The sequence below is a fragment of the Sander vitreus genome, chromosome 13 (assembly GCF_031162955.1).
Source record: "Sander vitreus isolate 19-12246 chromosome 13, sanVit1, whole genome shotgun sequence".
Taxonomy (NCBI): domain Eukaryota; kingdom Metazoa; phylum Chordata; class Actinopteri; order Perciformes; family Percidae; genus Sander; species Sander vitreus.
Genome location: NC_135867.1, coordinates 25,492,442 through 25,503,477, shown reverse-complemented (window position 1 = coordinate 25,503,477; position 11,036 = coordinate 25,492,442). Strand labels below are relative to the sequence as shown.

The following is an 11,036-nucleotide window of genomic DNA, read 5'->3' as shown; positions in this document are numbered from 1 at the left end:
AGGAGGTTTAATCTTTCGTGCATGGTCTCAGAAGAGTTGTTGTAAAAGGAAAACCAATCACACATAGGCTAGTTATAGTTAACTTTACAAGAGCACAATAGGCACCAGGAGCTGATGAAAGATAGAGGATGCCTTGTTAATTTTCTTTATACAATGGTTTTACGAGCTAGTGAGATGCTTACATAATGTAGCCAGTAGGCTATACCTTTAAAACCCCAAAAGGAAAAGACATTGACTTGAGACACAGTAGACAGATTTAATTCAGTAAATTGTGTGCACAGTTCAGTAATCTGTGGGAGCAGATGTTTTTTTTCTTTACTGCAACAGGAACTGTCATTGAAGCAAAAAAAATTAAAAAATCCAAAACCAGGCCCTGCCTAATTTATCCACTTGCAGATCTGCACCACCAACGTAAAAAAACACTTCATTTTTATATTAAAGAAAACTATCTGGTGCAGTCTGGTGCAGTCATACGGATACAGTTCATGTGGCCTACTGTGTTGCGATGTCACTGGTAAAACTACAATAACCACAATGCCTATCCAACGATGACGTCGGGAAACACACCTCTTACTGTGATTGGCTGATATTTTTACCTCCTCTGAAGGTGAAGTCGGTCCGAGTGAGTCAGTGGTCACTGGTCATAAGTCATCTCCTAGTCCAACATGTCATCCAGTGGACTTTTAACCATGCGCGCTCAAATTTGTAAACGCCTGGTAAGTGAGGGTGTGTAAAATAATGTCTTTGGGTTTGTCTGTTTTATTATTATATTGCATAGGAATGCTGTATTAAGTCTGGCTGGCTGTAAACACAAGGCCCTGGTTAACTTTAGAATAACGTTAGCATAGCTAGCTAACCTTTGTGTGTACGTGGAGCGTCCTTGACCGAAACACCTGATAACTGCTCTAGGTTGCTCGAGCGTCTCATATCACTGGCTACGGTTTTTACAACGGTGCAACCGCAAACTCTGCTTTCCAACAAAAGATGCTAACAATTAAAGTAGCAACAGTAACGTCAGCTAGCTGAACTGACCATATAAACGGCCAAAATAGTGTCTTGCTAACGGGGGACAGTTACAAGTTTGAATGACACGAGACTTAACTGTAGCTTTAAACTGCAATTTTAGCTCGTGTTTCGTCATTTAACTTGGCTAATGCCACCTGCTTGTGTGTGCCCTTGTTGTTAGCATAGCTAATGTATGTCTCATGCTTCTCTGCTTGCTTGAGTTTAAACTTGATTAATTGAGTTGTATCAAGGCGCTTGAGGTTGAACAGCAGACTTGATTAGAAAGACAGATTAGAATTGAATAATTAGAATAACAATGATTTATCCCTATCATTGTCCTGCCATTGTAGGCTCACAAGTACCTCTCAAGAACCTACACATCTCGCCCTTCACTCAATGTAAGTACAGTAACTGACAATTGAAAGTATCATCCCAGTTAAATGTGTGGACTGCGCACTTTAATGCACACTTTTAATTGCATGGTTTCAGGAAGTCGTCATTGTCAGTGCAGTCCGCACTCCAATGGGCTCCTTCAGGGGCAGCCTGGCAGCAGTACCAGCCACCAAACTGGGCTCCATTGCCATCAAGGGAGCCATAGACAAAGCAGGTATCTGCAAGCATGGCTAAGTTAATACACCATATGTAACACATTACCTTAGTGTTACATGAGTAGGTGGATAGTTGGATCAAAGAAAAGAATGCGGTGTATATTTAGTGAGTTTCTTGTGTTTAGGAATTGCTCCTGAAGAGGTAAAGGAAGTCTACATGGGCAATGTGCTTCAAGCAGGAGAAGGACAGGCACCCACAAGACAAGCCTTGCTTGGAGCAGGTATGACTACACTGACTTATTTTTTTACCCTTATTTCAAAATATTGGCATTGCACCAAAATATTGATGTCCAAAAACCAGCTGTGCATGTGCTGTCATGACAAATCAGTAATGATTGAACATAAAGCAGGATTGTCATCTCTTTCCCCTTTAAAGCTAACTGTGAGAAGCTAATTGGTCTTGGTCCTGTATACATTCACGCTACAATATACAAAAACCAAAAGCCTGCATCTCCAAGGTGACACAAGGTTTTTCAGCAGCTTAGAGAGACCTCCTTATATCATAAATGATATGAAAAGTTACAGGAAGGCTGGAAACTATAACAGCTGTGAAAATATAACAGCTATGATTGACAGTTATATTTTTTTTATCATGCACAACAGATTGTGAAATAATATACTACCATTGTCAAATATACAGCTCTCCTGTGCCATACTGACACACAAAAGCATAGCTGGGGGTGGAAGGAACACTCTGACTTATTGGGATTTTAGCTTATTCACCGTATCCCCCAGAGTTGGATAAGTCCTTACATACCCTTCTCATCCCGTCTGGCTCGCTCTGTCTGGTGCACCCACCGCTAGCCTAGCTTAGCACAGATCCTGGAGGTGACCGGCTCCATCTAGCCTACTGCTCCCAATAAGTGACCAAATAACTCCAAACATTTTCCTGTTTACATTTTGTGATTTGTATAGTCACAGCGTGTACAAATAAGGTCACATGAGACACATCCATCTTCTAACCGTATACAAACTGGGAACTATATTCTCAGAAGGCGAAGCACTGCTACTTCTGCTACTTGGGCGGAGTGATTTGCTTGCAGCACCTGAGAAGCCCCGAGGTGAGGAGCAGAGAGTAACAGCGATGCTTTTCAGGTGTTGCGCTAATCACTCCAGCCAAGTAGCAGTGCTTCGCCTTTCTGAGAATATAGTTCCCAGTTTATATACGGTTAGAAGATGGCTGTGTCTCATGTGACCTTGTTATTTGTACATGCTGTGACTCTACAAATCACAACATGTAAATAGGAAAATGTTGGCGTTATTTTGTCACTTATGGGAGCAGTAGGCTAGATGGAGCCGGTTACCTCCAGGATCTGTGCTAAGCTAGGCTAGCGGTGGGTGCGTCAGACAGATTTACGACACACACGGAGATGCGAAGGGTATGTACGGACTCATCTAACTCTGGAGTATACAGGGAATAAGCTAAAGTCCCAATAAGTCAGCGTTTTCCTTTTTAAAGATTTTAGTTGTATCTATTTTTGCAAATGCAAATATGTCTGATTTTATCTTCAGGCTTGACCCTCGGCACTCCAGCAACAACTATCAACAAAGTCTGTGCGTCCGGGATGAAGTCCATCATGATGGCAGCTCAAAGTCTAATGTGTGGACACCAGGTAGCCAAAGCATTAAATGCACTGTCTCTCTCCTGTTTGCTCGAGTACAAAGACAAACACAAAACATGGAAGATAATGAAAAACAGATCATGGAAAACTTTATTGTGATCAAAAACAAGCTTTGTTTTACCTAAGATTGTTGATAACTTGCAAGCTAACACAGTATGGTCACCATAGACTACACATCTTTCAGTTCTTTAATATAATGGCTGTACAGTAATTACCAAATCCTGGGAAACACAGTAAGATTTAGAAGAAGTGACCTTATAAGTTTATACACATCCAACACTCAGGGTACACATATAACAGGAATTGTGGTTCAGTGCGAGACAAACCATACACTGTAGTTGTCACTACATTTTCGTGTATGGCTGTGTGTGTGATTTAAGGATGTGATGGTGGCAGGAGGCATGGAGAGCATGTCCAACGTACCTTATGTGATGACCAGAGACACCCCAACCTACGGAGGAGTGAGGATGGAAGACCTCATTGTCAAGGACGGACTCACTGATGTCTACAACAAATTCCACATGGTAACTAATAGACCTACTGTTAAATATTACCTTGTTAAATAGTTGTACTTTTGTAGTTGTAGAGATAACGTTTGAATGCATTTGAAAATATTATAAGTCGGCATAAAATATTTGTAGTAAAAAAAGTTGCTTCTGGTCGAGAAGTAAGAGTTGGGTTTAGACCCAGTGCAGGAGGTGATCATGAAAGCCAATACAAAATAGTATAAAAGCTTTCTGAGTTTTATTTTTGTTATTGAAAGTATTTGATATGGAAGCATTGTCTAAAACTCTGAAATGTTGTTACACTTAAAAAAAAAAAAACACAAACGTCATTTACATTTTTCTAGATGTTTGCATTTACTTGTGTATTAAAACATGAAACGTTGTTTACAAGGTGAAGAGTAGATGTGTAATTAATTGTTGGTTATATATTTTAAAATGTAAATTGATAATGTATCCTAACAAAACATTAGCATTTAGCTGCAACAGCAATGTGTGTGGAACAAAATGTGTATCTAAGGAATCTGTCATTTTTTTGCGTTGTGTGTTTACAGAGCATGAGGTGGAAGAGGACCTATGAATCTGTCCTATTTATATTTGATCTGTTTTCTTTTGCTTTTGCCTTACTGTCTTTAACAGGGCAACTGTGCAGAAAACACAGCCAAGAACAGCAAAATCACCAGAGAGGAGCAGGACGCCTACGCCATCGGCTCATACAGCCGCAGCAAAGCAGCGTACGAGTCTGGCTTGCTGGCCAAGGAGATTGTACCAGTCAGCATTCCCCAGAAAGGTACAGCAAGTTGGTGTCAGGCCAGTGACGTTGGTCATTTACTTTATGTAACGCAACATATCTGACGTGGTTTTGTAGGCAAACCTGATGTGGTCGTGTCCGAGGATGAAGAGTGGAGGAGGGTCGACTTCAGCAAAGTTCCCAAACTGAGAGCAGTGTTCCAGAAAGAGAATGGTAACGATGCAGTTGTCAGTACTTCCACTGATTCATGACATGAGCTGGGGGGGGGGATATTAGGCCACTTTTTGTCTAACTAAACAGAAATTTGTTCAGAAAAGGCATGCATCATACTTGTACTTCATTCAGTTTCCACAAAGATGTTGTTATTTACACTTACTTAGACTCTTTAATTTTTCCTTACCTTTCATCCTGTAATAACTCATAATACTACTGCTTGTTATTCAAGTTGTACTATTCTGCTGCTAATTAACTTTAAAATGTAATCACTTGTCCATGTTCCTAGATGTCCTTTACAAGTTCAAACCTAAGAACATTAGTTGTAGTCAAAAGTAACTAAATTAGGTACAAAAGTAATATGCTTGCTCAAGGAAACATATTTGTGTTTAATGTACATTTTGTTCTGATTGGTCACTTGCTTTTTAGGCACGGTGACGGCAGCCAATGCCAGCACCCTGAACGATGGAGCTGCCGCTCTCGTTTTAATGACAGCAGATGCTGCAAAGAGACTCAACCTCACTCCACTGGCCAGGATTGTCTGTAAGATTTACACGTATACACACACTAAGCAGCGCAGAGGTAAACAGAGGTTTTAACACATGGCAGGCCTACAGAGGAAACGTAAAACTGTTGGGCTGCATTTATTCTACCAAGTCAATAGTCAGAGAGGTAGGTATGCAAGTTAAAAGCAATACAATGTTTGTTGGATGTATGTGTAGGAAATTATAATGTTAAAGGTCAGGTTTAAATAGAGGAAATAAAAACTATTTCCATCCGACACCAACCTCTCAACAAGCTGTAAGCTTCTTAAAAAGTATTTTTTCTCTCTCTCTCTCTCTCTCTCTCTCTCTCTCTCTCTCTCTCTCTCTCACAAATATTTGTCAAATTCACATGAATGCACACCTCATTTAACAGGATGTTTTTATTTGCTACAGTTCTGGTTATACTGCTGGATTGATATGTTATATTTTTCCCCTAGCTTTTGCTGACGCTGCTGTTGCACCCATTGATTTCCCCATTGCTCCTGCATTTGCTGTACCAAAGGTGAGTGTGGCCATGTGATTAGTAGGTTGTTGTTGTTTTATTTTTTATTTTTTTTTAGCCTGATCTGAGTTCTTAAATCTAACTAGTACCTGGTTATACTCAGTCTGATCCAATACTTATATCTACCTAAATATGTATCCGGCATAATAAATTGAAATAGATTTAGAATGTCTTCTAAATCTGACACATCCTATTTTTCATAAGCTGCTTTGCAAAAACTAAATGGCCTGATTCTAAATTGCACTACTGTACACAAGTTGATAAGATTAAACTATTGATTCAACTAAACTATCTTGATTATTGATTCAAAGTTTAACTGGGAGAATGCAACTTCTAAAAACTGACATGGTGCAATCTGCTCAAGAGAAGATGTATCACGCGGTTGTACATGTTTTTACAGAGTGATGCTTCTTTTACCTCATAACAATTCTGAGATCTAGCGGAGTACACATACGGGCCCCAGAGGGCACATAAACAAACAGCCAAATATTGACCTGCCAGTAAGTCACACACGGAATTAACCAGTGATGTTTGCCATTTTAACCAGTGAAAGCGCCGTCAGCGTGGGCTAAAACTGAGAAGCTGCTGTCTGAATGTTTTGTGCACTGATCTTTGCTAATAAGAAAGAGAGAAATGATAGCAGATTCATAAGTGTTACCTTTGTCACACTCATACAGTTTGATCAACTTTATTTTACCGATCCATTATAAAAGGCCCGGATCGCCCTGATGTGGTCCTTATGATCAGCTTGGGACATTTAGGCAATTGGGCACTTTTAAGCTGTTTTCAGGGTTGTGTTTATTATACTGTTTGGTCATCCCAGTAAATATGGCAGGGCAGTGATCCTGGACTTGACTGTGTGTTTTCCACCTGACTATTTTTGTATATGCAGACCTGCCAACATGTACGCATTTTTCGTACTCGGCACGCATTTTGACCCTTAAGTACGCTTGTACGATTCATCTACAATCTATATGACGTTGATTCTGCTGCTCAGCCCCAGCGTGTAAGTGGAGTGAAAAGCTTTCGGCCAATCGGAGCGCTGCATTTTAACCCTCCGCCCACCTGCCCCTCCTAGCCAAATGCTTCGCACGTTTAATTCAATTCAGTGCCTCAAGCAAGCCAGGCTGGCCGGATAACTGTAGGCTTGTATGCCATGGCTGAACCGCCTCAAAAAAAGGTTGGGAAACCACAGCGATTTCTTGACAGCTTTCGGGAGAGATGGCCTTGCCTCCACATGTCCAGGCTAATTCATCACGCGTTCTGCACCGTGTGCAAGACAGACATCGATATCAGTCACGAAGGGACAACAGGTAATGAACACAGTCCCACACGCAAATACTGAGTCGGATGCCTCCCATGCCCGCTAACTTAACCGTGACTTCATTTAGAAAATAATTCACGATTTCGTAGGCTATTCTGAACATCTGAGCTGCAGCCATACACTCTTGCAAATACTCCCCGCCCACCCCCCGAAACATAATGATATTAAAAATAAAAGGATGATAAGAAAAACATGTTCATAGTGTCAATAGGGTGTGTGTGTGCGCTATCATAATCGTCCCCCTCTCCACCTACATTTTCAGATTGAAGACGCCATGTGTGTATTATGGTGTTGGGTATCTCATAGGTTTCTCACTGGTGGGTGGGCAACCGTGGAGCGTACATTGGCGGCGGGCTGTCGGGTGCGGGGGGGTTGTACTCATAAAATTTCTTCAAGGTTGGCAGGTCTGTATATGTGTATTGTAGTTAAACATGCACAAAATAAAACCATCAGAATTTTTTTAAGTTTAATTAATGTTACACGATATACATAATCTATATTTTTATTTTAAAGTCCAAAATTATTTACAAAAATGACTGTGCTTGAACCTGAACCACACAACTTTGTTTATGTATGCAGTTCTGTTAGAACATCCTAACGCTTGTCTGTGTCTGTCAGGTCCTGGCTGCAGCAGGGCTGAAGAAGGAGGACATCACCATGTGGGAGATCAACGAGGCCTTCAGCGTGGTCGTGCTGGCCAACATCAAGATGTTGGACATCGACCCTGCAAAAGTCAACGTCAACGGGGGAGCTGTGTCACTGGGACACCCCATCGGGTAAGCAGCTGAAAGGGACTTGGACAGACTGGCTGGTCATTGCTTTGGAAGAGATCTGCGATGTGACCTGGATAGAGAGTTTGTTTCTCTTTTTCTGACCGATAGCCGACTCTTGTTAACTGATCATTAACCGACACGCAGGCAACTGAGTCCCACTTCAGTAATACTTTCCGCTAGGGGTGGAACGGTACATAGAAGTCACGGTTCGGTACAATGTAAGGACAAGCATAACAAAAATGCAGAAGGCAAATTTTTTTTTATTGTGCATGTCTCAGGCTGTACCACCTAGTGTCATACAGTCTCTCCCCTGAGCTAGCTGCAACAGCCTTTAGTGTGTAAAGTAAGATGTAAACAAAGAGTACCCCACATCATCTCCAGAATCCATCTGTAACTTGTAAACAAAATAAGACAATCGGCTATAAAACTGGAAATACAGCATCTCTTATTTATGAAAGTGCAAATTACATATATAAACAATAATAACAACAAATATGTGGACGGAATGGCATGTTGTAACGAGGTTCGAGCACATGCAGCAAATACTTGAAGCCCTATTTTTATGTAAAGACTGGTTAAGCACTGTAGGGAGGAGAAGTTGGACAGTTTTCTTTTGTCTCGTTGCGATTGGTACAGCTGAGTGATGGCGTCAGATGTGCGTTAGCATGTTAGATATGTATTTCTACTTACATACCCAACAACGCCGACACACAGTCCTCGTCTTATCCACCACTCTCTCGCCTGTACTACTGTAGGGGGCGAGGAGGGAGGGCATGACACAGGAGGCTCTTGTGGGTCGCCACCACTCGCCATACTCGTCCTTTAGTGCTGCTATCTCTGACTCACTCACTGGACCGTCGACCTGCAAAAAAACTGCATGTAGGCGGAGCTCGGCTAGCTTCAGAGCTAAGGCGGGGCTACAGATTAGGTGTGCCTAGAACCTGCGTATCGAACAGTAGTTCCGCATTACATTAATTAATTTGCACGCAAGTTTTATTTATTTTTATACCGTGTATTCTCCGTGTAAATTCATGTACCGAACTGAGACGCCCGTACCGTTTCAGTTCAATACGAATACATGTACCGTTCCACCCCTACTTTCTGCATCTGCGAACAGTTGCAGATTTGTACTGGCCGCACAGCTACCATGTTTCATGCATTGTTGTGGACACATGCAGCCACTTTCCTGGAACCACATGCACATCTGTGCGACCAACACAATTCCGCGGAAAATATGACAATCGTGAGTCCGTCTCCACCACATCCACCTGCGAGGTTGTCAGCTGGGAGTTTGCCTGGCATAGTCTGTGTGTTAGACAGCTGATTTAACCCACCAGTCCTCATCAATGAGCACTGTCCAGCAGAGAGCCACAAACTTGGCAGAAAGAAATAACTTAAAACGCAACTTGCTACTGCAAAGTCTGCGCTGGCGAGTTAACTAGCAGTTTAGAAATAGATTGTAGAACATATTTTTATTTTAAAATGCAAAAACCTTTTTTTAAGTTTTTAAATGGTAGTATTAATTGGTCAAAATCCTTATTGTCGGTTAACAGGTAAATAGTTATTCATTCACATTCTTAAACCTGGAATGAAGAGAAAAGAACAAAAATACTACCTACTACTTTACCAGGAAGAAATGAGCTGAGATGAGGAACGAGTTGTCCTGTTTTCCAAACATATTGAATCTGTTTATCCCTTGCCTATTCCTTTCCCCTGTGATGTGGAAATAGATTTTTACTTGGCCAAATTTTAAATCTAATCAAGCAGAGAAGGCCAAAGAATCGGCTGTAACTGACAAAGAAGCTTAGGCAAATCCTATCCCAACAAGTATTTTGTTCCAATAAGTATATTTACACTTCAGGCCCATATTCAAACCTAGCCCAGAACACTATGGATATCATGTCACTTACAAGAAATTGACAAGGTTAGCAGATATTTGACTGCTGCATCACTTGTTTTTAACCATTCACCTTAGTAGTTTCTTTGTTTTGCATTACTAATCAAGCATTTTTTGTTTGTATTTCCTTGAAGCAACAACATATCTTTTGTACTTTACACACAGATCATGAATGAACTCTACTGGCTGTATATTTGCATAGGGCCAGCCCAGTTCAGCATTATTTGGCCATGGCTTGCCACAACAACAAACCTTTCACTTACCAACTCTTCTCTCCGCCTTACGATTACCCTTGGCTTACTTTCAGTATGAATAACAATTGCAAAATAGCAATGTATACACAGAAAATGTTATGGATTACAACTTATTTGTTATGTCTCCTGTCAGGATGTCTGGGGCCAGAATCGTGGGCCACATGGTGCACAGCCTGAAGTCAGGCCAGTACGGGCTGGCAGGCATCTGCAACGGAGGTGGTGGAGCTTCATCCATTGTGATCCAGAAATTGTAGGAAACTTGATGGGAAACTTCTCTCTCCCTGGTACACTCTTTATCAAAGTGTTCACTAACTGTTGACACTAAATGATTAAGGCATCTGTAAACTCCCTTTTTACTGTGAAGAATGCTTCTGTTACAACTGTGGCCTTACTAAACAGTAAAGTAGGGCTCATGACATCATGACTCCAGTGTTTAAAAACACATTTCTTTTGTGAAACCTATTGTGCAAAAAATATATTATTTAATTCTGAATTAAAATGGTTAAATAAATAGATTTTTATAAAACTGCTGTTGTGTCTCTGATTTTGTGACTAAAGGTTTGGCCTCAATAGACAAACAAGTTAGAAAGAGAGCACAGACATTTAGCTTAAAGTAATGAATGAACAGTTCAAAAGATTAGCTTAAAGTAATGGATGTCGCCATTTTTGCCCGCATATCCGTCACCTTCCTCTTTCTTTGTGTTGGCGTTCTAACCTTTGGTGGATTTCTGAGGACTATGGTTAACTGCTCCTCAGATCTCTGCAGGGTAAATCCAGACAGCTAGCTAGACTATCTGTCCAATCGGAGTTTTCTCTCAGCGTCACCTGGATCATTGGTCTGATTGGTTGGACTATCCAATGCGCCCAGAGGCATTTGAGCAGCGTCCGTTGGTGACGCCCCTTTGGGAATGAGCTGTCAATGAAGCTTTCCCAGACAGCGAGACTAATTCTAAAGTAACAGAGTCAGCACTGACATTTTCAAGCTGGCCACTAGATGCTGCAGTTTTCCCTGTAATGGTAGGTGCACTGTCCATGTTGC

At 41.2% G+C, this 11,036-nt stretch overlaps 1 protein-coding gene across 1 annotated transcript; it reads left to right on the top strand.

The window, feature by feature from the left end:
* The first annotated feature begins 581 nt into the window (after positions 1-581).
* On the top strand, positions 582-10,527 carry acat1 (acetyl-CoA acetyltransferase 1). The gene is made up of 12 exons (XM_078266267.1): positions 582-716; positions 1,356-1,403; positions 1,495-1,612; positions 1,739-1,834; positions 3,126-3,226; positions 3,616-3,759; positions 4,378-4,528; positions 4,607-4,702; positions 5,132-5,245; positions 5,685-5,749; positions 7,692-7,849; positions 10,131-10,527. The coding sequence occupies exons 1-12, from the start codon at positions 666-668 to the stop codon at positions 10,249-10,251; spliced, it is 1,263 nt and encodes a 420-aa protein (XP_078122393.1). The 5' UTR covers positions 582-665; the 3' UTR covers positions 10,252-10,527.
* Positions 10,528-11,036: the final 509 nt, after the last annotated feature.